Source organism: Liolophura sinensis, chromosome 8 (genome assembly GCF_032854445.1).
Source record: "Liolophura sinensis isolate JHLJ2023 chromosome 8, CUHK_Ljap_v2, whole genome shotgun sequence".
Taxonomy (NCBI): domain Eukaryota; kingdom Metazoa; phylum Mollusca; class Polyplacophora; order Chitonida; family Chitonidae; genus Liolophura; species Liolophura sinensis.
In genome coordinates this window covers 45,640,805-45,668,705 of record NC_088302.1, presented here as the reverse complement: position 1 = coordinate 45,668,705, position 27,901 = coordinate 45,640,805, and the positions used below count along the sequence as shown (strand labels likewise).

Sequence of the window (27,901 nt, the reverse complement as noted above, 5' to 3'; positions counted from 1 at the left end):
TATTGCCATGTTGCGTGCAATATGTACAGTAATTATGGCGCTGAAGTTACATTTGTTAAATACTTATTTATATAGTTGGTGTTTAATGGCGTGCTCAGGAGTTTTTGAGAGTTTCATGTGTGGACCAGTGATGTTTCCCACTCTACAGTGTCTGAAAAAGATATTTCAGAGTGTAGAGTATAGGCTACACCATTTTTCGATTTGATGTCCTATACACCACTATTAAACACAAATGTGTATTTTGCAAGGTTCATAAATGGCACAAGTGTAATATAACAGGGAAAGAGGAATAATACAGAAGTGAAAACAGAAGTAGCGTAATGAAAGTGCAACAGATGTCAATCACAGCTACAGTCAGTTTCGCTTCTTGAACTGCGGCTGATTTTCTGCCTTAACATAACAGGTCCTTTGTAAAGTTTTCAGAAATTTGCTTCTCTTTTCCGTTTTTGATTTGGTGTCTGGCCTGGCATTAAAACCCATCTATCTTAACCTGGGTTAGACAATATTATCTCACGTTTGTCACTCCATGAAAGGTCTAACATTTTATGTCTCAATTTTGCTATGTCTCTTCAGTACTTGCATGCACGTATCTGGAGTTGGTCAACCTGAAAAACACCAGCTTTTGGGTACAATTGGTACACCTTTTTCCTTCCCACAAACAAAATAACAGGGATAAAACACGGTACGTACACCTCAAACTGATCATGAAACCAGGCGACACTTGTCTCCCACATGACCACAGCAGTGCTTGCTGCTGAAATCAACATCAAATCAGGACTTCATTCATGGTTTACTCGGCTCGATTGTGTACAAGACTTTTTCTCCAAATACCACTGAGCCTGGGGTGAAAATTTCGTCGCATACAGCTCTTCATATCGATCAGATAATTCTACAGGAGAATAATGCTTCTACTTAAATGTTACAAACACCTGACAGAGACCTAACGGTAACCCGGCCCCGCCTGTAGCTATGTTTCATGTGTGCAGTTATCATACAACCGGGGCTCCGAAGTGGGAAGGGGCAATTTCATTCCATTGGATGTTAAGTCAATCCCAGAAACCCTTACTCGGAACTTTCCGGAACAATCCGTAATGTGCGACACGTGATCTAATTTTCGTTCGTGGCCAATGAAAGCCTTTGATTTATACCACGTGAATACCCAGCTTGACGAATAATTCATCTCCGCCTGAAATTTGGGTGTTCGGTAATCCTCGCTGTTTTCTGTGACAAGCGTAAAACTTTTCATCAACAGCCGCCATCTTGGACGGGATTTGTGAGCAATTTGAGGGAATTTTAAGCCCAAATTCTCGCATGATTATTCGCGGAATTAGGATTTTTTTCCGTAGATGGTTTACATGGTGTTTCGTAGAATAGGCCTACGTGGATCATGGCTGTTCTAAAGCTCTCTGGGGGGAGAGTTAAAGATGAAATGAGACGTCGTACGGCCGCTTTGTGCTCCCGCAAGCTCATCGAGTGAATTTCGGGACCACAGGAGCGAGTGGATTCGGCTCTAGGATGGGAACAGTTAAACTTTTTGCATATTCGGACTTGATTTGGTTTTTTATGGAAATTTGTTGCGTTTGATCTGCTCGGAGAGCCAAATTATTTACATTCTCTGAGTTTATATACCCGGGTACCGTTCCGTGGAAGGGAAATTGTCTCTGAACATGGCCGACCAGCTTGGCGTTGATGGACCTCCACCGAAGCGTCAGAAGATTGCTTCAAGTTCAAGCGACGCCAGTGGTGGTAAGAGCATTATTGCTTTCTGTATTTATGTTTGTATGATCTTATGTTGGCTTAAGATCCATAAAACACGAAGAGAAGATGACTACTGTCAAGCTATTTGTCTTTACATGCATCCTCTTGGAAACGACATGCTTTCCCAGAATGATTGTCAATGTCAGATTTGCACTAGTTTACTAGACCCTGGATGTGTACGATCAACATTATCACGTGGCGTACAAGTGAGATGGAATTTGAATTTAGGTATACGACTACCAGCTACTCGTACCGATGAAGTTATTAATTTGTAAACGCATGTTGATGCGGTCAGTAAATATTGGAATGTAACGCATACACTTCACATGTGATCCACATGGTCTAGTGTTCACTTTCCATTTGTGGGAACCGATGCATGGGCAGGATACCTGGATGTTCAGTTATTTACTCGATCAGTGCATTTCATTTAGACTGAACTACACATTGTTTATATAGTGGAAATTACGAGTATGCCATTCTGTGTATTCTTGGAGTTTCAAATCCAGAAGATCAACTTGGATAATTGAAAATTGCATTTTTGAGATGTATCAATGGTATACTTCTTTTATTCTTTTGAAGTGGGCTGATTGTCTGTTTTTGTAGTTATGTTGAATAATTAAATTGAATGTTATGACTGACTTTTCCAGTAATTTCCTTTCCAAACCGTTTGTCCAAGTCATTTCGTACCAAGAGTTTCCATGGGAAATGGTTGCAAACAGGATCTATAACCTGCTTATTATGGTTCACTGAAAAATATGTATGAACAATATCTTTGTCTTGACAATGAATGACGTCCGCTAAACATACATGCCAGAATATTTTAAGGATAAAATGTTGAGTTTGTTTGATGCGTAATGACAGTACATGTATTACGACAGCTGTGAATAAGCTAGATCAGTACAGTTGGAATTGCGTTATTTGTAAGTTTTTTTTTTTGGAAATCAAACAGAGTAATTCCTCGCTAGGTATCATATCATGAGACATACTAGTTTCACTTGTTAGATCAGAGAGATGGGCAGCTGGGCTTCCCCCTGTAACTGCTGGTCATTTCAAGTTAATGAAATCATGCATTCAGAGGTTAAAAGAAATAACTCAGCATGTGTTAACGGCTAAATTTTGACCAATAATACAAATACTTTGGGAGGACTTTTGTATTCTTTTCTGGGAGGAGTCAAGACAAAGATTTAAGGATATGCCCTAATTTGTTGCACTTTGAATTTTTACCAAACAAGGCTGCTAACTGTTTCTTTAATTTTGATTTTGTTTCAGAAGCTTTCACCTTGGGTGCCCTGTTGGATTTGGAGAAAGAGTTACCTGATGATCTGATGGGAGCAAGTACCAATTCTGCTCAAAATGGACCTAATGATTCACACATAACATCTCAGCTTTCCCAAGATACATCTCAAAAGCACCAACAATTGACCCATCTTCTGAAGGCTAGTGCAAATCCTACACCCCCACAGCCTGGTGGCAACAACAGCACTTCCAGTCCCCAAAGCCAGGGGTCTGGCCCTCCAAGTCGAAGTCCCAGTGTGGGCATTTCAACATCTGTGGCAAATGCTGTGAAAAGTCCTTTATCAAACAGTTTGTCTTCTCCCCCTCATGGAGTTTTAAACAAATCGGGAACGCCTACTTCTCATATAAACAATGACGCTACGGTACCGAATAATAGTGCTGCCTATACTGTGGCGAACTCGAGTGGGAGTCCAGCTCTGGGCACATTGGCCAACATGAATGCTAACATGGGCATTAATGTGAAGGCAATGGCTTCTCAGAACATGCTGAATAGTGCAGTTGGCATCAATCAACAGCAGCACCTTTCTCACCTTATTAATGGGCCTCATCACAACATGGGTGGACCAGGTCAGGGCCGAGGTGCAACAAGTAATCTGTTGGGAAATAGCCTTAACTCAAACCAGCAAGGGAATCCTTCACAGAACATGGGACCTCCTAGCATGAATGCAAATCTGGCAAATCAGCCAATGATGAAGGTAAGATAGTGCATATAAGGCCAGTGTAATCTTGGTGAGTTGTAGGCCATCTGCAAATAGTGGACTGGGGGTTAGAAGTAGCCAATACAGAGCACTTGGTGCTGGTGATTTTGTTTTTGCCAGTGTATTGCTTTCTACTGCTTATTAGCACGCTTATTCTCCAAACATTGTGATAACATGGTGCCCAGTCTAATTGCTGGCGTTAGACAGGCTGTAACCTCAGGGTGCGTGTAGATCAATGCTTGGAGAAATTGCTTGCAGTTTAGAGAAAAAAAAAATTTTGAGCATCCCATATAAGCCAATAAAGTCATGCAATCTCTGTTCCAACTTTTGAGCATTAATACTGGAAGTCAGCAGGGCAGAACTTGAAAGTGACATTGTCTTTTGTGATGGATTAACAGTAGATGGGATCCATCACATTTATTTTTGTATTTACTGGTGACTGAATTACATTAGCTACAGTCCATGAATTCAGTTAATTCCCATCGGTACAGATGACATTATAGCTTGAGTAATTTTTGTAGTATTTAGAGTATACACCAGTTGCTTTTCTCAGAATGGCTTCTGCCTCTTTTAAAGCACCTGCATGTAAATTTTGAACTATTATTTATGTTCAGAATGTAAATCTGTTTATTGAAAACTTCGCTTGCCATATTCATGAAGTGTGAATAAGATATCTATATAGTGTTTTTTTGTTTTTTTTTCCATGGCTGATACAGTCTAACCAGTCAGCTGAGGTGCATCTGATTTTTTTTTTTTGGCATCCATGAATTAACAATTTGCCACTAGTTTAAAGTTTAGTTGATCTTATACTGATGTGCGCGTCATGAAGTAAATTCACTTTCTGATCAGTACACACTCCATAATTTGTCAGGTTATCTCCCTTAAGTATCTTATACTTGTGTTGTAGTGATAGCAACTGTAGAATGCATGCAAGTTGAATGCATACCTAATGAAAATGGAAGAACAGTGATAAAAGTGTATGCCATGTAGATACATCTCCAGTCTTCAAGATAGGCATAGGTTAAGGGCTACCGCTGATGTTGAGCCTTTCTGTCATGCCATTTTATGCACTAGATAATAACAGGGACTTTGTTATATCAAGATGTCTCAGTGTAGCTTTGCGTACCTTTGCAGTCCTCTGACTTCATGCTCTGTTTTCTATGATCGTGTTCCTGTTTGTCATTCAGATTGATCAGAACTCAGTTTTGGTTGCCAGTTACAAGTTTAAGTTCTGGAAGTTATTAGTTTAATCACATTGTTCAGCATTGATTATCATTTGACTGATGATCCCCCTTGAATAACTTTTCTTCACCGGGGTTCATAGAAGTCATTTTTCCACATACTGACCACCACTTTCTGGGTGAAACTGAGTTTTTGTTTTAACTGAAATTGATTTTTTTTTTTTTTTTTTTTTGTGTTTCGACCAACCGTTTGAGATAATGAAATTGAATATTTTTGATAATCGGTTCACATTGCAGTTAGGTACATGTATTTCAGATTACCAGTACAGTGACGTGAAAGACCTGCTCAGAAAGCTTAAAAACTAGATTTTTAGTCTAGATTGACAAACTTGCAACATGAACAGTTGGTCTTGACATCAGTTTTATAAAGTTTTCAACAGTAATGAATCAAGACAGAAGGGTTGTGCATTAATGACTTATGGAATTTGTGGTTGTTACTCTCCTAAAACCAAAAAACAATTCGAGAAAATGTGTTCTAGAAACTAATCTGACTAGTGCGTCCAGATGAGTTACAGATGAATGTTCTGTGCATTATCTAATTCTCTTGACATATTCTTACTTGTTAAAATAAACAAAGGTTTCAATCAGCAAAAGCAGATCAAAACGAAGTATGATTTGACTTACTGACAGGGCACTGGTCATATGAAATAAGCTGCGAAGATCATCCACTGGTAATGAGAAGATAAAGAAACCCGCAAATGGTGACTTACTCCATGGAGTGTTAACTATAATGATCTTTCAATGGAGAATCTACATATTCACTGCTACTTTGTGTAACAACGAATTGTCTCTTTTTTCAACAATGGATATGGCTTGATCACAGTGGCCTGAACTGTCCTGTCTGGCACACATCGCAATGTGCAGTGTTTGAACAAGAAACATGCTTTTATAGTGAATCAATGTCGCTGGTAAATGTTTATATTTGGTTTTAATTTGGCTGCTATAAGCCATTTATCAAACTCCTGAAAACGAAACCTGGAGGCAACCTGCATGCTTACCCTGAAAGAATCTGAAGATATATGCTCCACCTGACATCAGGGAGAGGAAACCAGTCAGACCGCGCTCATGTGCAGTCACTCGCGCTAGAATGATCAGAAGGCGAACTAGGTCAAATTATTTTTGAGGACCAATTTGGTAGGGACCAAAGAAGCTTTCTATGTGTTTCATACGCCTCTCCCCTTTCAAAAATTGCCTTCTTCAATCTAATCAACGTGGGGAAGATTTCTTTAAAAGGGAGATCATTCATCATGCGAACAGGCTGCTTCGCAGACTTTGTTCAAATTGAGGTTATGTAAAATTTTAAATATTTCTTTGATATAAACAACTTCGAAATATAACCAGTTATTGAGATTTTCTATTCAAGCGACGGACCAAATACTGGCTCGTCCAGACGACTTCTGTGAACCCCAGCTTCAGTTGCTTCAGTAAAGTACATCCCTGCCTACCATGAACAATTTGTCTATAAAAACTGTGCCATTTGCTTGACAAGTTTGATTTGGATGATTAATATGGGTTTTGTAGCAATCATCAGCCTCGTGTTGAGGTTGGAAATATGGCTACTGGGACCAATTTGTGGCCTGTCTAAAAATTTCCTGCAGTAATCCTGTGACCCTCTCAAAAGAAAGTTTTGTAATGTAAATTCATCAGTGTAAAAGTGTCTGCTGTACAATTGAAGTTGGAAACCATTATCACCTAAAAGAAGATACAATTTTGGCTTAAATCATGAATTGTTGTACTCAGATCTCACTTGTGGAGATTATTTTTGTTTTGCAGTATGGGGTGATTCATAGGTGTATTTGTTCATTTGGCAAAAAGAGTTACCAGCACTCCAGTTCAGTGCTATGACAGTTTTTTTAAATAACAAACTTAACACAATTTAACAAACTCAACACATAAAGTTTCTGCTTTAAAAGAAGTAATAAAAATCAGAAAATCCATGCAGAGAGTTCTGTGTGGATGTGTTTGAAAGACTGGCTAATATGATGCTTCAGCTTGTACACCAACATGTTTGTTTAGCATACAGGTACGTTGTCATTCATTTGGACCTCTGTAACGTCATTTGTGTATTGGTTATTAACCAACTGTTTTTTTCTGCTTTAAGCTGCATGTAATATTCCTCTGATATAAGCCAATTCAACTCATGATCTATTTTTAAAGAATTTTTTTTTACTGCCACTCCAAAATGTTTATCTACAGGAGTGTGAATGAACATTTTGTACATGGTTCTTGCAAAGTTAAATTTACATGTAGGAAAACTCATTGAATCATACGGTAACCTTCAAATTAAAATGGCTTCATATATATTTTTGGCTACAAATAATAACCCACTCAAGTTTCTCTTAAACCGATATTGGGAAAACTTATGGCAAAACGCAAAACCAGGGTTCAAAATTAGTGGTGCATGGATGCTTCTATGACCCATTTTTTTTAGCTCGTTCACCCAAAAAGTTTACCCTCACACGCACAACTGTTCTGCATTTATTCACATACTGGAGGATAGGAAATTTTAAGTGCTGTAGGCTGCTGGGTTCAAAATTAAGGAAAAAATTAACATGCACATAGATTCTATGTACACAGATTTAATTTTTTTTCTAAAATTAAAAATATGAAAAAATATAACCAGTTGACACCATTACATGTGTCTTTATATTCTTGAAGGTGTTTAATCAACTTAAAAATATCAAAGTAGATGATATAACCATATATTAATGTAAAACCTAAACTGGGGCCGATCTGATAGTAGGACCCCACTATACAACACATGGCCACAGGTAATCATAGGTTTCTCACATTTCTTTTCATCATAACATACAAAAGAGAAGCTGGAAGACCAGGGGCCTCCGTGGTTCAGTTGGTTAGCCTGCTAGCGCAGCATAATGACCCAGGAGCCTCTCACCAATGCGGTCACTGTGAGTTCAAGTCCAGCTCATGCTGGCTTCCTCTCTGGCCGTCGTGGGTTTCCCCCGGACCCTGCCAGGGTTCCTCCCACCATAATTCTTAACTTGAAAGAGCTGCCAGAAGTAAAGTGTATGTCTCTGGAATATCAACTAATAGAAAAACAACATTTGTTTGATGTCTGATTCTATCGGCAAATTGTCGTCGTCATATGGCTGAAAAATTGTTGAGTACGATGTTAAACCCCAAGCACTGACTCACTCTATCGGCGAATTATGATGAGTTATGTGTTTTTCTGACATGATTTTCTACTCTCATTTAATCTTTAAAAACAAGATAATCCATCACATGTTATGCATGTAATGTAAGTACATGTATGTTGCCCTCTGGTTTTTACAAATCTATGTAAGCTGAGGAACATGAAAAGCAACTAGGTTTTCAACTTCTGCTTCTGTACAGAGCAATTCCCGACCTGACAATGTTGTAACAGTTGATCATCAGCACAGTGACGGTGGTGTATAATGATACACAGCCCCTTTCAGGAAATCGGACTTTAAACTAGGCAGTTAAAGAGCATATAATGGTATAGTTGCCGTCCAAGTCTAGGATAAATGAATGGGCTTTTTCTATTTCTGAAATAGGATGATGTCATTTCAATGCTTGTAGTGAGAAAACTGTTGATAGTAGCTTAAACTGGTTGAACCTCTATGAAAAGTGGATGTCTTGGCCTGCCGTTTCCTGCAAATTACAAATTCCTAGCTCTCTTTTCTTTTTATTTCTTTTTTTCAATTTACTGGCCATTTAAGATATGTAACTTAATAACCCCAAAATTAATGTCTAGACCCCCGCAAAAATGCATTAGAATTACATTAAAATTCAAAACATTTTAGGTCTTATATGTAACCAGCAGCAAGCTTCCAAAGTTTTTAATGGATTTTAATGTTTTATTCAAACTTAGGTAACTAATCGGGACCATATCTAATAAAACATTAAAGATTCTGATCCCTAACGCTAATGGTGACATTATGACTGCGCATAAAGAAATTTTCAAAAATCAACTCAGAATGATGCTTTCTAAGAGCTTTTAAGTGAAAGAAAGACAGTTATGTGAAAACTTAACTTTTTATTGGTAAACCGCTGAAAAGGACAGATTTTCAGGCATAAGGAAGTGCATGTGGCTCTTTTCCACTCTGTACTTTATTTCGATTCTGGTATTTTCAAAACCTGCAGAAACCTAAATCAATCCACAGTTGAAGGTGTGTCTGAGGTGCATGGTTCCTTAATGTTTTTGTGTTTAATGGTGGTGGTTGCGAGATTACGCTTTGTTATATCCTTTTTTATAGTTGTTATAGTTTTTATAGTTGAACTTTAGTAGACTGCTATATTTTGATACAAGTTAAAACAAAAACACATGTGCATAGAGCATCATGGTTGTGGATATTTGCTACTTTAACATGACATTAGCTGTCCATTTACACCAGGGAATTTTAATGGATATTTTATTGCTCTGTAGCCTAATGGTCCAATGGGTGGAGGTACTGGTGGTGGGCCATATGGATTTAACAACCCCATTGTGAACCACCCTGCATCTACAGCCCCATTTAATCAGCCGCTTCCTAATGCCATGTCCACTGCCTCTGGAATGCCTATGACCTCTGCTTCCAATCAGAATGTGACATCAATGAATACTGTAAGTAATGCTGTGAGGCCTGTGGTTGTGAAAAAATTATTATTATCTTGTACTGTAAATGCCTTTTTATTCGCGTGGTACTAACATTTGCGGATTTAGCGGCAAACACATTTCCGTAAAAATAAGTGCCATCGACATAAAACCCATATAAGTAATTTCTTAATGTAGCATGCGTTACAGTTATGAATTTACAAACAAACACTACAGTTCTAATACTTTTCCAAACACGTTAATTAGAAATACCTAATTAGAATATTTTCCGGCTTGCACAAATCCATTTAAATTGATCGTCATTTAATCTTGCTTTCTTTTAAGGAGGCTTAGATCTGTCTAAGTATCGCCACATTGTGACGTTGTTGTTGTTGATTTATTGCCGCTGTTAGAGACGTACAAATTGGTAGTTTGTACTGGGCATGTGTACGTGATACGATATACATACGATGGGTGGCTGTTTTTTTTATCGACTGTACTTGCCTTCCAGTCAGATCACCTTTCCGACGCGCCCGATACATCGCTCGAGGTTGTCTGCGCTTCAAACTTCCTTTTCATAATTTTGATTTCTGAGAAATTTACTCAAATTTACTTTAAATCTGTCACAGTTCACTCAGAGTTTCACTAGTACTGCTGATGCAGGAGAACTAATTGGTGGGATTTATTTATATCATATTTAATCCTTCGTCATCTCCCGGAGTGAGTGACACAAATATTTGCTCAACAGTAGGTAAGGGCTTTGTCTTATAAAGATTAACAGCTTTCAAAAGATCAAAAGCTTAGGAGGATTAACTTCCTTTGTCTGATCAAGTTACTGTACAAGGTACAAAAAAGTTTAAATAACATTATTACTTGAATGCTTGAGTTGTTTTATTACTTGACCTTTCTGTATTTAAGTTTGAGTTTCGTTTGAGTTGTCCAAAAATTCTGTTAAGATCCGCGAAAGTTGATTCCCGCAAATGTGTCTTCTTACCAAATCCGCGAAAGTTGAATAAAAAGGCATATACAGTATTTTTTCATTCACATGTAGTGCTCTGTATGTCTTTGGTGGATACTGTATAATTGCTGAAGTAGATGTATCAGGTTTTCATGTGCCACTATTACATTATGGTCTGCTGACATATGCTTACATGTATTTGATTAATTCCATTTATCAGTATAATCAATTCTGAATTGCTTATTTTCTTATGATTACTCTTCAAACAGGGATTTGCTGTGTTTGACATACTAAAAGCTCTTCCTCTGATGTTTTTCTGTTTTCGTTTCAATTTCAATGCTCTAATAGCTCTATGGCTAAAGCTTACTGTACATATTTTACTCTACCAGCCTGCTCAACCTGCTGTTGGGATGCAGCAACCTCATACTGCTGATCCTGAAAAAAGGAAACTGATCCAGCAACAACTGGTTTTGTTGCTGCACGCACACAAGTGTCAGAGGCGAGAGCAGGCCAATGGCGAGGTTCAACCCTGTGCACTTCCTCACTGTAGAACTATGAAGAATGTCCTCACCCACATGACCACATGTCAGGCTGGAAAAACTTGCCAAGGTAAACTTAAATTCCTGCGTCAAAGACTTCGGGAAGAAATTTGGCTTTTGAAAATGTCTGTTAAAAATGTCTTTTCCTTATTCCTTGTTTGTGCCTTTATCTTTCTCCTGCTTTGTGAGAATTGTCTTCAAAGAAATGTAGCATGTGTTGTGTGTAGTAAATTTATGACCCCTTGGATAATACAGACAAATTATCATGTGGAATGAGGAAGACATGTTGTAATCTTTGCTGAAACATCTGTTCTATCTTCAGTTGCACATTGTGCATCGTCACGGCAGATCATCACTCACTGGAAAAATTGCACCAGAAATGACTGTCCTGTATGCCTGCCTTTGAAGTATGCATCTGATCGAACTAGGAATACAGCTGGTACTGTACAGCAGAGTCCTGCCACAACTCAAGTGACTAGTTCAGGTCCATCACCCACAGACATGCAGAGGGCACTCAGTGCTTTAGGTTTGCCCAGCAGTTTTGCCAGCACTACGCCTCAAAACAGAAATAATCCTATACAAGGTAAGGTTCACAGTGTCCCTCTAAGCCGTTTGAATAATGACTTATACATCAGAAAATTTGTCAAGTACATTTACCTGGAGTGGTTCAGTTTCCTCCACCCGTTACTCAGTGGTTTGTGAGTTTAGCAGGGGTGAAAACGGAGATTTCCCAGCAGTTTCATGGCTTTTCAACAGTCTTCAAACTCAATCTACCACTGTTACAAGTAAAATCTACAATAATGCCTTCAGTTATTGGTAGCCTTGTGTAACATTTGAGTACTTGACTGTAATAAGCTTCTGCTTATAGTACTTGAAAGTGTGGAAATAAACTGATACTATACATGTGCGAAGGATCAGAATTAGATTAATGAACCTTATTGTGTGAGATTCCTGTTAAAGTTAAAGGTGAAAAGATGTCACCATGCTTCAGATAATAATTTTCATTTAGAGAAAGCTTATGTTTTCTGTCAATGTATTTCAGCAGCTCCTTTGGCAAGTTCAAGTCCTGGGATGCTGCCACCAGCTGCCCTGAGTAATCAACTCTCCCAGCCAGGCCAGATACGGCCTGCTTCTGCAGGGCTGGCCTTACCGGCCCCCTTCAACCAACCCCTGAACCCTGCTGAGGCAGCACTTCCCAATGTTGCATTTACCATGGGTACCAAAGACTGGCACCAGCATGTCACACAGGACCTAAGAAATCATTTAGTGCACAAGCTGTAAGTTTTCACCTTTTTATGGCCTGTTAAGTCACACCTATTGGCTTTATTGTAAGTATAGAGCTAGTGAAAAGCATTAACCACTAATTGAATAATATTTTCCATTTCCTTTTTCTTCTATACACAGTGAAGTGTGAGTTCTTTGACTTAGAGGTGATTGTTTAATGTATGTTGTGCAAGACGAATAAAATGTTGGTAATCTGTTTTCTGTTTTTCAGTGTGCATGCAATATTCCCTACTCCTGACCCAGCAGCTTTAAAGGACAGGAGGATGAACAATCTAGTCGCATATGCCCGTAAGGTAGAAGGAGACATGTATGAAACAGCTGGAAGCCGGGTAAGTAGGACAACTTTTATCATTGTTCCTTAAGATTTTAATCATTTCACCGGGCAAGTGAATCATATGTCTTTAATAAATGTCACTGCAATGAATTGTTCAGTTTTGGATGCCTAGTTGGTGTAGTAAACTTTATTTCTGTGTAAATTTTAGGAGGAATATTACCACCTGTTGGCTGAGAAAATCTACAAAATTCAGAAAGAGTTGGAAGAGAAGCGAATGAACCGGATCAAGGAGCGGCCAGCTAATGCTAACCAGCCCAGGGGTCCTCCCCCGCCCAGTAAGTTTACAAACAAACAAGAGATTTGCATTCCAATTTATTCTAGCATAAATATTCGTAAAAATGCAGGTGCATTCAACTTTGATACCATCTGAATTGTATGAAATGGATTTGAAATAAATGAGTGATAAATTTGTCAAAGATGAAATTTTTTGAGCAAATGCCTTGATATAAAAGCAGAGTTCATCAGCACACAGGCTTTTTGCTTTCCTTAGATGGGCCACTGTCTTCACCAGGACCCCCTGGCCCCCCAATCCAGTCTGGGGCTCCCAGGATGACACCACCAGCTGGGGCAAATACAAATGACCCCTATGCATTGCCACCTACTACACCTATGCCAGATGTGCTACGTTTACCATCAGGACCCTTGTCTGGTCAACCACGGGCTCCCGTTCCATCCACACAGGTGAGTAGAGCACTTCTTTGGGGTACAAAAAAAGAAGTTGGACACATCACTCCTGAAATATCTCTGATGTAAGAAATAGCCTTTAAAATAATCTGCACCTGAGTGTATACTGTTAAGCTCACGAGTGTATCTAGTGAGCTCTTTATGAAAACATGAGATTTCCTCAGCAGTAACTATAACTGAAAACTTACGGGTTTTATATTAATCTGTTACAGATGGTGTCTCCTGCCAACTCATCTCAAGCTAATGTAAATGTCGGGATGAGGGAATCTCAACAGGACCAGATGAAGGATGTGTTGAGCAGACAGTTAATGGTAAGAACTAATAATAGTACTAATGTTTATTTGACATATTAAGCCGTGGCGAATTATGACTTTCAGGCCTTTGACAAATGAGCTTGTGTGTTCAGATCCAGTTCTCTCTGTTTCGGCAGCTGCTTTAGGTCGGGAGGGTTGTCAGGTGCCCATAAAACCTTACAGCCATCGTATAAGTGAAACATTCTTGATCATGGCATTAAGCATCAACTGATTTATCACACAGTCTTATGGTAATGCTTATTCAGAAGGGATTCCTATAAAGTTTCTGCAATTTGGTGTTTGTCTTTGAATTGGAAGGATTGTGGACGGAAAAAACTTGTATCATTTCAGATGGGTTCATCGACTCCACAACAACCAACAGTGCAGCAGGATATCAAAGCTAATATTAAACTAGAGCCTCCTGATGCACAAATGAATCACACCTCTCAATCACAGACGAACCAGCAGATCAGCTCCGGGCAGCCACCTCAGCAGGCTCAGGTAGCACAACCTGGCCAGCAGGCTCCTCATACACCAAACTCCATGCAGGTAAAACAAGAAATGCAACAGGTGAAACAAGAATTGCTACAAGTGAAACAGGAACCGTCTAGCCAACCCCAGACTCCACCTGCTCCACAGAACAAGCCCCCTGTTCCCAAACCATCTCTCCCACCTCAGAGGTCCTCACAAGCTGCAGCTTTGGCGGCTGCCCTGTCATCTCCCTCCTCTGTCACGACCAGTACTACAACAACAACATCCACCAGTGTGGCCTCCTCTTCCTCCATCACAACTACATCATCAATGGGCAAAGACATGAAGGGAGGCGTGAAGAGTGAGCCGGATGAGGATTCGGGAGGTAAGGGCAAAGGAAAGGGCAAAATGATCCTGACCAATTCCACATCAACCACAGCGTCCACAGGAGTGAGCACACCAGGATCATCACATGGCAAACAGATAAAGGAAGAACCCTCCTCTGGCTTTGATCCACTCACACCGAAGACAGAGATCACAGACACAACAAATGAAGAAAAGAAACCATCTCCCATGGACACTTCTACAACTACTGCCAATACTCCAGCATCAAATGCAATCAAACCCAAATCTAAGAAAGGTACGTTCGTTTCTGTCTTCAGTGTCATTGGACTTGTTTATGTCTACATTGCTACATACAATATGTGTTGAATTAATTTGTTGAAATTGTAAAATCGTTTTTTGTCTTGGTGTTTAGAAAATCAAAAAAAAAAAAAAGAAAATGAAAATACCTACACAGGCAATTGGTTATTTGAAGGTCAAAGCGTTCAGTCAGGTTGATTTGTTTTGTAGTTTTCAAACCAGATGAGCTTCGTCAAGCTTTGATGCCAACCCTGGAGAAACTCTATAGGATAGACCCAGAGTCGCTTCCCTTCCGTCAGCCTGTGGACCCAATTATGCTGCAGATTCCTGTAAGCTTCCATAATATTGTTGACTCTTTTAAAGGTATCCAGAGATTTCAATATTTATGGGAACTTAGCCCATGGGGTCAAGTTTTTTTGCTTTCCACAGAAAAAGTAAACTCTTGGGAGAGGTGGAACGTTTTACATTCTATTTCTATTATGATTTCATAATTTTTCCAGCGAATGAAAATATTAAAATACTTGCAACATTAAAACTCTGTGATTCCTTTGGCTAGGTATATGTGTATGTGTACGTTTGTGTTTGCAGGACTACTATGAAATAGTAAAGAAACCAATGGACATGTCCACAATCAAGAGGAAGTTAGATACAGGCCAGTATACAGATCCCTGGCAGTATGTAGATGATGTCTGGCTCATGTTTGACAATGCCTGGCTGTATAATAGGAAGACTTCCAGGGTGTACAAATATTGCTCCAAGGTAAAGCTCATGCTTAGTTTTCAGTCTGTTGACTGGAATGAGCATTCTGCTAAGGCAAATATTTTTAATTTCAGGTTTTGTGCAGATCTTATTTTCTGAGTATTGTAGTCTTCCGACTTGGAAATGTACGGTGGTAATCTTTATTAACTCAACTCTCTGCATTCTCATGATAATCTTGGTAATTTGATCGTTTGTGAAGGGCATTAACATCGTTGCATTGAGACAGACATACATACATATACCAGCCATCAACCAGTAAGGACATTCCAGGTCAATAATAGCATAATTCCGAAAAACACTTTTAATGAAAGATACTCTATCATTCCAGCTTGCTGAAATCTTTGAGGGCGAAATTGATGGTGTGATGCAGAGCTTGGGTTATTGCTGTGGTAGAAAATATGTCTTCAGTCCTCAAGTGTTGTGCTGTTATGGGAAGCAGCTGTGTACAATACCTAGAGATGCTGTATATTACAACTATCAGAACAGGTATGTACTATAATGTGAAGCCAGTGTCACGCAATTGTTTCATTGTTGAATTAAGTACATGTAACTTAAATATGATATTTTTAATTTTAGATTAAACCAGTTTTTTACTTCAGTACTCTGGTGGATTGTGCTTACTTAAAAAAAAAGTAAACTAATCTATTCTGTGATAAATGTAAAAAGACGTAAGTCAGACCAAACTGTTGATTTGATACTTGTCTTGCCAAAAACTAATCTAAACAGCCCAGTCCAAACCCACCCCATCCCTTCCTTGTCTCTGGGGGAAAGCATGCTTTCATCTGTCTATAGTCACTTAATACCATAATGGAATCTCTTTATGCTATCCTCATTTTATCCCTTCTCTCTCTAGATTTGTAGTAGTTCTGTATTTTGTGCACATGGTTAATATATGTATATATATTTTGTTTTTTTGGCCTGCTTTGCGCATAATCAGCACATTCTTCCTGGTGGAATTCACTGGCATTGCTTTTTTGTGCATGTTATCGGCTTTGACTTGATGGTTCTTGCACAAAGGCATTAACATATAGATTCAAGAATTTAGTTGTCATTTACATTCAACTGATTAAGCAGGAAAGAAGTTTCCTTCCTTTAAACTTCTTCTTTAACTTGGGTTAAAACTTACAGGAAGAGAATAATTATTTCTAACTAGTGACACAAAAATGCTGTAATTAGGTAAAATGTGATAATGAGGATAGAGGTGTTTCTTCCTTACACTAAGTTAATTAACCATAGTGAAAAGTTGATGTTTATATCTTACTAATGAGCACGCAGGTTTGCAGATATGATGTTATGACAACAGAGTAACGTCCCTAGCTGATGTTAGTATCATCACGTCGGGCATGGTAGGATCAGTCTGCCAATTTTAGCATGGGTAGTACATGAATATAGAAAATCTGTTAAAATTAGTGAGATAATTCATACGAATTGTGTCCCCAGTTGAGTTTAGGTGTCAAATAAGGGAAAACTAATATTATGTGGGTAGTTTTATCTAAATCTGAATACTGGCATGTTAAGAGATAGGTAATCAACCGTGCTTTGTCGTGAAGATGTGATATTTAGCAGGGGATGTCTATGTTTGTTGTCGTGATGTAACCCAAAATTGACTATTGAATTTTTTGTGTAGTTTTGAAGTGTTTGAATTGTTCTTAGTTATTAGATAATAATTTTGAAACAAAACTTATTTTTGTCAGTAGGCATATGTCATTTGTATTTAGATTGTGTGAATCATACACTTAATATTGATGGTACACTTCTTTATCTAGCATGACTCATTAGTTGTAGATGGCTATAATGAAAGTAATTTTCTTGGCTCTGGATGCTTTTTGCTTGTCATTATTTTCTACACTTGATTTCTTTTTGTAATGCGGAGTTGGCTTTCGTTTGTCTGGTGTCTATTCCCCCATCCCCTATCTTTTCTATTTCATGGCCCTCCTACAGCTCAAGAAAACTTGGCCTTCTATCTGACAGATACGTTTACTGTGAAAAGTGTTTCCAAGAAATTGTTGGTGATGATGTTGAGCTAGCAGATGACCCAACCCAGCCTGTAACGTAAGTATGATTGCATTGACTGGGGCTTGTACTTTATTATACTCTCTTCCTGTGCGAATTTAATTGTGGCATCTCCATTTACATCTGTTCATTATCAAGTGTATAGGTGTGTAAATTTTAAAAAGAAACAAAAAAAAAAATTCTTTCCAGCTGAAATGTCAGCATTCAGATCTTGTCCACGAATGATGGAATTTTTAAGTTTGCCAGAACGTTCCTACAGGTTTTGCTAGCTAACAGACATTCACACATAGAGTTGTTTGTATAATGTGTGGACCACATTAATTCAGAACCCAGGACATAATTAGTATGTTCGTTGGAAGTAAACTGACCGACCCTGCAAAAAAGGGCTCAAAATTTTTATGAATTAACTTATTTTCTCTCTCCATTACATTCCCTACCCTGGCGACCTCCAGGTGCAAAACACAATGGCAATCTTTAAATTAAAAACTCTTTGAGTGTGGCATTAAACAGCAGTCAAATATATATTCCAAATGGTGAGTGTAATTTTTACCCCTTTGCCAACTTTGGCAAGTCATAGTTTCTGTACATTATCAAAATATCTTGAAGGATTCATTTACCCTGGTCTGCCTGGTTTCCTACCACATCACTGCTAGCTGCCATTGTATAAGTGAAATATTGTTGAGTACGGCGTAACTAAAACACCAATCAGATAAATAAATAAATATTTTACCCTTGTGAAATTTTGAGATCTTGTTTCTGCTCTGATTGGAAGTCTGTTGAAAAAATGAAGGTTGACAGTCACTACTGCCCTTTACAGTATGACATCAACAAAGAATCAAATAATTACATGTCTGTTGAACTGCCTTGACCCAGTTTTTTTTTTTTTTTTTTTTTTTGGACGAATTTGCACTGTAATCGGTGCAGATGACCTTTGGCCTACTTCTACATGCCTTTCATATTCATAATAGCTTCTTTAACTCTTTTGAGACCAAAACTGAATGTTGGCCAATAATTTTTCTTTTCTTTGTGGTTAGCTTGGGGGATTTGATGCAGCTTTCGTTCTTGAACTATATCACAGAAATTTGATTATGGATCAGTATAGAAGCTGGAAGTTTTGTGTGATCGTAAGGGAGTGTAAATGAAGTCAGGCCTATCCATTTTGTCAAGTAACCAGGAAAACAGTTGTATTTACCTGCCTAGATGTGTCAGCTTCTAAATTTTTGTTTTATTTCTACATGTATGTATGCTAACAATTGTAGGAGGATACAGAAGAGCCAGTTTCAACAGATGAAGAATGATCAACTGGATTATGAAGAGTAAGTTCATAGTGAAACAATAATTCTGCTTTTGTTTGAATAAAATTACTTCAGTGAAAGCCCTTTCAAGTGCCTGCCTTTAATGTAAGTGAAATATCCAGAGTATGGGCTTCAAATAATCTGATAATCAAATAAATACCTGCGTTCTTGCCTCAGCTGATCAGCCTTTCATCAGTGAGGTTTGCATTTGTTAGTCCGCTTCATCTGGCTTGAAGTCCGGAGGGTTGTCCGGTAGTTGCTCGGTGATTTTCTCCTGGCAGCCTACAAATTTCACTGCCAACATATGAGTGATTTAGCCCAGCATTAAAAATCAAATAAATTGATAAATAGTTCAGTGTTCATTCTACTTAGATCATTTGCGATTCAAAGCTAAAATGATAACTTATTTGCCTTGCACTTGAAAATTGTGGTTTTGTTGGTAAACATTTTTTGGTTCTTTTGTTCACAGATTTGTCGAGTGCTTAGAATGTGGACGAAAGTGGCATAAAATTTGTGCATTACATTTGGAATCAATATGGCCACAGGGGTAAGGAAACTTTAAACCATAACATTTTCATATTACTTTTGCAAATCTCCTTAACAGTATAAACCATAACATTTTCATATTACATGTGCAAATCTCTTTAACAGTATATTAAAGTTCTTGTGGGCACTGTGAACTTTGTGAGGAACATTCCAATTGGATATTTTCTTTGGGGACTTCTGCTCTTCATATACATATATTTTCATGGGCCCGCATGCATATTTAGTGTTATATTATTGCACTCAATAGTGCAGCAGTAATGATGTGTTTTTAATCTCAGAGTTTCATTTTTTTAGATATGTCTGTGAGGGGTGCCACAAAGCAAAAGGGTCGAAGAGGAAAGAAAACAAATTCAATGCAAAAAGTAAGTTCCTAAAATGTTAAAAATCTACAGATGATATATATACATATATATATAACTTTATTACTTTATTGGATGGTTTTGACATTCACATACAGATCAGACATTCTGTTTTAAGGATTGTTAATATAATTTGGAAATTAGATGAGTTGTGGATAGCCAATTAAGAAATGTATAGTTTTGAATTTGTGCAGAATGATATACATTAATCCAGATCACAAGTCATAAAGGTTTACAAATTAGTCTGTGTGTACTTTTCTAGCTATTTCCATGGAATGGTATGTTTTTTGCCTGAAGTTTTTCTTTTTTTTTGACCTGTTGATGACTCCAGATACTTACGAACTTTTGTTTTTTCACAGGGTTACAAACAACAAAAAATGGTATGTATTTTAACATTTATTTATTCCTCCTAAACCACATTTGATAATGTACCTTGATGAAAGGTTTTGGTAATTGTTTTGTTGATTCATTTCATTACATTCTGATTGATTACATGTAAAAAGTGGTCCAGAGATAAATGACAATAAATTCCACGATCTTATATGAGACCATTAATTTGCATACAGTCCCTTGTAGGTTGACTAGCTATTATGCGATGGTCATGTTTGTTGTTACTAAAATATACTTTTGGAGACATTTCTTTCCACGACCATTCTTTTTTATTACACATAGGTCTCCAAAATACCAAGCTAGGTACCTATTTGGAAAATCGTGTCAACAACTTCTTGAAGAAAAAAGATGCTGGTGCTGGTGATGTAACAATTAGGATTTTGTCCAGTTCTGACAAAATTGTTGAAGTAAAACCGGGTATGAAGTTGAGGTATGTTAACTGTAAAATGTTATATTTCTCTGTTGCATTTTTGTTTTGTCTTATTAACAACTATTGTCTTGGCAACAAGGCCTTAAATAAATTAAGAAACCTGTGCAGTAAAAATAGAATAGTGGTACAAGAGTGATTATGTTGAGGAATATGATTTCAAAAATTATTTGATCTGAATTGTTATTAATATGTTTTAATGCTATGTATTATTTGGAATTGTTTTCAGATTTCCAGACAACAATGATATGCCTGAGAGCTTCCCTTATCGAGCTAAAGCCATGTTTGCTTTTGAGGAAATAGATGGCACAGATGTATGTTTCTTTGGAATGCATGTTCAAGAGTACGGATCTGAATGTGACATGCCTAATACAAGGTACAGTTATCTGTGAAAGTCAAACATAAGAATGGTTTGGCAACATGCAATAAAGATACGCCACTAACTGTGCTATCTAGATGTTTAGTGTAGGAGTCTGTGTTTTACGTTTACTGGTGTAAATGTAGTGCAGGGGCTTCTCACAGTGCAGCTGTTCCAGATTCCAGCTGTTGCTTTTGGGGGAGATATTGGGCTGTCATGTAATATCTAAAATACAATATTTTAATTAATATGTAGCAGTTTTACATGTGAAAGAAGTCCTTCATATGAATAACAGGAAACAAATGAGCTCAAAGTTTTACCATTCAGATGTATCTGTAATCATTCCAAAGTTAACCTTTTAGATACTTTTGTGTTCAGACCTGAAAGTTGATACCAGATTGACTTTGAGGTCAAATTACTGAATTTACAGAGCAGAGTACAAATAGGCAGGACATCGATAAGGATTGCCTGTTTTGATGATCGGTTAACCCTTTCTGTTGCAGGCGTGTGTACATATCATACCTGGACAGTGTTCATTTCTTCCAACCAAGACATCTTCGAACAGCCGTTTATCATGAGATACTCATTGGTTATTTGGAGTATGTAAAGCAACTAGGGTACACCATGGCCCACATCTGGGCTTGCCCACCCAGTGAAGGGGATGACTACATCTTCCACTGTCATCCTCCAGAACAGCGTATTCCTAAACCAAAAAGGCTTCAGGAGTGGTACAAGAAAATGCTGGACAAAGCCATAATTGAACGAGTTGTTGTTGATTACAAGGTAAGGTTGATGTGGATGACTTGTTTGTAAATGTTTTCAGATGAAGCATGTATTCATCATAAAGATTGCCTTGACTAAAGCTTTGTAATCGTCGTGCTGCATTACCTTTTGGGAACGATATGTAGCCAATATGTAGTAAGACATGTTCACAAGGCACGCACAGTATATTCCCTTTTTGCAGAAGCCATGGGAAACTTTAGCGATCAACAGTTGCTGTACTGCTGTAGGTACTGTCCTGCTTTCATCAAGGACCTCTTGTATTCCACTCATATGGCATAGTGATTATGCCACATGTGGAAATGTTCGTCTGTAACTTGAAAAAAGTCATTGGTTTACCTCAACAACTTCACGGTCATGATACTAGTGAACAAGTACAGATTTGCAACAGTTGCAGCCTTTCGTGTCCTGCACTCGAGCATAGTTAAATGCATAACCCTTGTTAAAAGATAGAATGGTAAAAATGTAATAAACTACTCGAAGGTAGAACAACTGATTTGTTGAGTTTGGTGTTTAACATCAATCAGTGAATCAATCGTTACATTTTTTACAGGATATACTCAAAGATGCAATTGAAAACAACTTGACTAGTGCAACGGAAATGCCATATTTTGAGGGTGACTTTTGGCCAAATGTGTTAGAGGAGAGTATAAAAGAGCTGGACCAGGAGGAGGAAGAAAAGCGCAAGCGGGAAGAGGCAGAAGCTGCGATGGCAGAGCAGGTGGAAACAGAAATGGTTGAGGGCGATGATGTTGGCCAGTTAGCGGTGAGACAATTTATCCCCTACACAAAGCTTGTTGAGAGAGAAATCGAACTTTAATTTACACTTGGAGTGTTGGCTTCCTATGAATTTGTTCTGTAGCAAATTCAAAAAATAAGTGGCATAACTGTACCCGACAAATTACACAGCCAGGGCATGTCCCTTTAGACAGTGTCCTGTGTTTAGCCATGTAAAATACTTGCTATGTTTAGGATCACTACTGATGTATTTCATTGAAGATGATTTTTGTGCTAGTGTTAATTTTGCTAACTTGACAAACTGATTTTTCTGACCTCTTGCAGGGCAAACAGGGCAAGAAGAAGGGACAGAAAAGTGGCCGAAACAAGAAAGCTAACAAGAGCAAGAACAGTCAACGGAAGAACAATAAGAAGAGTAATCTGCCCTTAGGAGGTAGCGACTTGTCTGCAAAATTGTATTCCACAATGGAAAAGCATAAAGAGGTTTGTTTGAACTAGAATTTCATGTGATTCTTTATTGTGTTGACATATGATGCTTGCTGTATCCAGTGACAATAAAGGTTACTGCAATGCATTTAAATTTAGTAAAAATTGTTGTCCACAGTTGTGTTTTATTGAATAAGGCTTATTTCATTAAGTAATTATATTATAAATCTTCATAATCATCCAATATAACATACAAAAAAGGCCCATGGCTTATCTCGCGTTATTTATTTATTATGTTTGCCATGCACACATAAGAAAAAGTATGTATGGTTTCTCTGATGTTGTTGCACAGACAGATGTATGATTCAAAACCAAGTTAACCAAGCCACTGTCTTTTGAGCAAATTATAAAATGTCTAGGTTCACGCTGTGCTGTTTTGACTAAACACCAGCTACTAATTAGGTACAATAACTTTCAGTTTTAGGTCAAAAACTTTCGCAGTTCACCTTTAAAATGAAAATGGTGCCATTTGTGTAACCTATGTCAATAGGGTGTTAGTATGCATTTAACATGGTGATCTTCACTGCATATGAACAACAAAGTACTATGAATTCAGAATCACACATTTATGTTGTGAGTTTATTGCTAATGGAAGTGTACAGATTTCTGTTTAAAAGGTGGGAATATTTTAGTTAGCAGTGGTGGTTGCAGGAATGATGAAAAGCATTTTCTTTTGGTTTAGCAACTCTGCAGGTCAATTCTCACTACCATTGTATGACTGCTTGTTTCAGGTTTTCTTTGTGATAAGACTACACAGTGTCCAACAAGCTCAGAACTTACCTAAGATTCAGGATCCAGATCCTTTAATTTCCTGTGATTTGATGGATGGCCGTGATGCATTCCTTACCCTCGCGCGTGAAAAACATCTTGAATTTTCTTCTTTACGAAGGGCAAAATTTTCCACCATGTGCTTACTGTTTGAGCTGCATAACCATGCCAAGGATAGCTTTGTGTACACGTGCAACAACTGTAAAGCCCAAGTGGAAACCAGATACCACTGTACAGTTTGTGATGTAAGTAAATATTTTCAAATTTGGAACGCACTGTTCTTTTTTCAACAATATTGCTCGGAGTTTGATGTGTGTCTACTGTGATAGGCATCATACAAAAACATTGTTTAATCGAAACAACAGATTATACACCCTACATTAAAGATTGATTGTATCATGGTGTTGGATGTGTCTATCAATTTGTAAACTTTTTGTCATCTTCCACTTCACTTAAAGCTTTAAATTTGGGCTGCTTATGTAACTACCACTGGCCCAGAAGCCTAATGAATGCACCTTTTGAAATAAATCAGTTATTCATGTCTTGATCTGGAGATGTTAATGTTGGCCCAGTAGCATAAAAATGAATCTCGATAGATGTGCTTCAGGGTTGTGAAATCCTGTAAACCATATTCTAAGATGAAAGAAGTCAGCTGAAAAACACACTTGTATAGTTCAACTGGCAATCAGCATGCATTGGTGTTTTGTTAGGGAAGTTCTGGGTTCCACGTAGGCTCTGCCTAGATTCCGGTTCCCATAAATCTCATCCCATAAATAAATATAATTGTTTTTGGCTTATGGCATTTGTTTCCTTCTTCAGGGTTAATAGATTCTCTGATGCCTTATGTGTCTTTTTTTTTTTTTTTGTCAACAGGATTTTGATCTGTGTGTTCCCTGCTTTAAGAAGGACAGTCATGAACATAAAATGGAGAAGCTGGGCTTTGAAATAGAGGACGGAACTTCGTCTGGTGATAGTCAGGAGAATCCGCAGGAGTCCAGGAGACTTTCAATTCAAAGGTGCATTCAGTCCTTGGTTCATGCATGTCAGTGCAAAGATGCAAACTGCAAACTTTCAACATGCCCAAAAATGAAACGTGTTGTTACACATACCAAGAGCTGCAGGCGAAAGGCTAATGGTGGTTGTTCCATCTGCAAGCAGCTCATTGCGTTGTGTTGCTATCATGCAAAACATTGCCAGGAGATTAAGTGCATTGTACCATTCTGTACTCAAATTAAGCATAAGTTAAGACAACAACAACTGCAGCAAAGGCTGGCCCAGGCTCAGATGTTGCGACGAAGAATGGCCTCAATGCAGACGAACCGGAATCCTACAACGGCAACAACAACAACAACACCAGCTCCACAGGTGCCAGCTCAAGTACCACCTGTGTCTTTGCCAAATCAGTACAGTCCAGGAGCTCAATCTGTGGCAGGTGTACCCGTGGGTGTAGGTGGGAAGAGTGGTGGTCCTCCACCAGCTGCAATGCATGCCGCTAGGTTTGTGCAAGAGGTTGCTCAGCAGCAGGCCAGAGTGAAACCTATTAATGTTAATATGCCGCCTCCACAGGTGCAAGCTAGGCCAATGAACACAATGCAAACATCTCAACCTCAGCAACAACAACAGCACATGTTGCCATCGCTGGAAAGATGGCAGTCGTATCCTCAAGGTGGACAGCCACAACCACAGCCGATTCAACAACCTGGGCAGAGGATACCAATGCAACAGCCTCCTCCCCAACAGACCAGCACTCAAGCAATGGCCACGGGAGGGATGAACCCACAACAGCCACGTTTCAACCAGTCAACGAATCAGGCTCCGGTACATGAGCTCATGCAGGCATTGAAAGCTCCGACAACACCACAACAGCAGGAAGTGGTCTTATCGATTCTCAAATCGCATCCTCATCTTATGGCTGCAGTGTTGAAGCAGAGAACAGCTCAGATCCAACAGCAGCAACTTCAGCATCAGCAACAGCATCCCCAACAACATCCTCACCCCCAACCACAACATCCTCACCCCCAACAGATACAACAGCATGCACAACATCCCCAACAACAACTGTCACAGCTTCAACAACAACAACAACACCCTCAGCATCACCAGCATCAACAGCAACACCCTCAACATCAGCAACCTCATCCTCCGCAACAGCAACAACAAATGCAGAACATGCCAGGACTTGCTCAAATGCAATCAATGCCTCAGCAGCCAGGGGGGCAACAGTTGACGTCACAGCCTACTACACAGCAGCAGCTGTGGTATCAGCAGCAGCGTATCCGGCAGATGCAACAGGAGCAGCAACAACAGCAACAACAACAGCAGCAGCAGCAGCAACAACAGCAGGCTCAGCAGTTCCAACAACCACAGGCACCACAGTTCAATTCTCAAAGGGCGCGAGTAAACTTTGGCCAGCAGCAAAATTACCCCGATCCTGCTGCTCAGCATAGAGCCCAGCAGTTCCAACAACAACAGTTAATACATCAGCTGCAGCAACAGAAGGCCCAATACAAACAGATGGTTGGGGTACAGCCAATGAGCCCTCAGCGTATGCTTGCCAAACAAACTGCCTCACCACAACAGCTTATGCAGCAGGTTCGTTCCCCACCATCAGCCACGACCCTCCCTCAAACAGTACGTTCACCACAACCGATTCCCTCACCACGTCAACAGCCTATTCCATCACCTCGTCAGCTTCAACCATCACCTCATCACATACCCCCAAACCAGTCCCCCAGACCAGTGATGGGGCCAGGGGGAACAGGCGATCCAAACCAAATGAACTCTGAGCAAGTCATGCTTCCTCAAATGCAGTCCCATGCAGGATTGTCTCAGTTACAAAGCCCTGCTACGGCAGAGTTAGTGATGGGGCAACCTGATCATGATGTCAATAATCAAATGACTGCACAAGACCAACTATCACGATTTGTGGACAGCTTGTAGTACTAAATGAAATTATCATAATAATTGTATTACTGCTGGGGCAGCTTGTTTCACAACTTCCCTGGAAGAAGACTCTTGCGATTCATGGAAAGAGTTTAAGTTATGTTTCAATTTGTGACGCATATGAAGAGATCATTGTTCCCAGTGTACACGTATTTGTCCATGCTTTTCTGAACAAATTTCCCCAGGACTTATTGAGAAGAGTATGTTTTAATATATTATTTTATATGGTCTCATTGAAGTATGGGAATGTAGTTGACAGATGCCGTACAGAACCTTGTATGATATATACATACATACATACATTCACACAGACTATGTATTGTCCCTGAGACCTTGTGAGGAGCCAATGTTTATTTCATATTTGTATAGCTAGTGTTATAAAGATTGTCTCCCCTTGCGCTATCTACATGCGATGCTGTACAAATATGCTAAGCTGTTAATTGTCTGTCCTAGTTTTATTTCTAATAGGTGGTTATCTGTATAGTACTTTAACTGAACCACATGTACTGTAATTTGTTGTTTGCTGACTGTAAAGTAACTTACCAGCAAGACCTGGGATCGTTACCGTCAGTGTTTGCTGTTTCATACCAGCCATGTGCTATGATTGTTGAAGAGAAGATACTATATGGAGGAGAATCATGGATAAATCTCGCATGTTAAGATAGACTGTTTCATAATTCCAATGAGTCAAAGACATTGTACAGAAAAGCACATTATAAAACTCATTTCTTACTTATGATAAGCTGCTATCTTATTTTATGATATGCTGCTATCTCAATAAACGTGTGCACTTTTCCAGTTTTACACTATCTGGTACCATATTTTTACTTGAGAAGTCGGGGTTTACAGTATATTCTCAAGGCTTTAGTGATATGATTTGTGGGTTACGATGGAAACCACTTTTTGTCTGCCTATAATATGCTGGATTATGATGCCTTTCACTTTCCTTGCAAATTGTATTAGTACCATCCATTCAGAATATTTTTCAATCAGTGCCGTCCGTATTGGATCAGGATACAATCTCAGAAACTATCTTGTTCGAATCCAGTTTTTGTTACGACTAAATCTTTGGCAGGTTTTCCAAGTAGGTGTGGTACGGCCTGCTGTTCACACCCACAAAACTAATCGCCGCCATACACGTGTAACATTGAGCATTGCATGAAACGCGTTGAAAGAAAGTGACCAGAGGAAGTGGGAATTGGTTCTTTTCATACATCATTTGTCTTAAAATGTCTCGGATGTGTAAAAGATGCATATATGATAAATTTAACCACTGATTTTATGTC

At 38.8% G+C, this 27,901-nt stretch overlaps 1 protein-coding gene across 6 annotated transcripts; it reads left to right on the top strand.

Moving 5' to 3' along the window:
- The first annotated feature begins 460 nt into the window (after nt 1-460).
- LOC135473918 (CREB-binding protein-like) lies at nt 461-27,901 on the top strand. Of its 6 annotated transcripts, none has more exons than XM_064753854.1 (26): nt 461-1,746; nt 3,031-3,749; nt 9,402-9,578; nt 10,896-11,115; nt 11,368-11,628; nt 12,088-12,322; nt 12,541-12,658; nt 12,812-12,938; nt 13,136-13,344; nt 13,560-13,658; nt 13,992-14,751; nt 14,964-15,082; nt 15,342-15,512; nt 15,841-15,998; nt 17,454-17,564; nt 18,785-18,841; nt 19,290-19,367; nt 19,661-19,728; nt 20,085-20,105; nt 20,398-20,545; nt 20,772-20,918; nt 21,404-21,683; nt 22,234-22,446; nt 22,743-22,901; nt 23,636-23,917; nt 24,546-27,901. In XM_064753854.1, the coding sequence occupies exons 1-26, from the start codon at nt 1,668-1,670 to the stop codon at nt 26,610-26,612; spliced, it is 7,083 nt and encodes a 2,360-aa protein (XP_064609924.1). In that variant the 5' UTR covers nt 461-1,667; the 3' UTR covers nt 26,613-27,901. The 6 variants fall into 6 exon arrangements, with proteins under 6 accessions (XP_064609924.1, XP_064609922.1, XP_064609921.1 ...); XM_064753852.1 differs by having other exon boundaries at nt 3,028-3,749; nt 12,091-12,322; XM_064753851.1 differs by having other exon boundaries at nt 3,028-3,749; nt 24,546-27,900.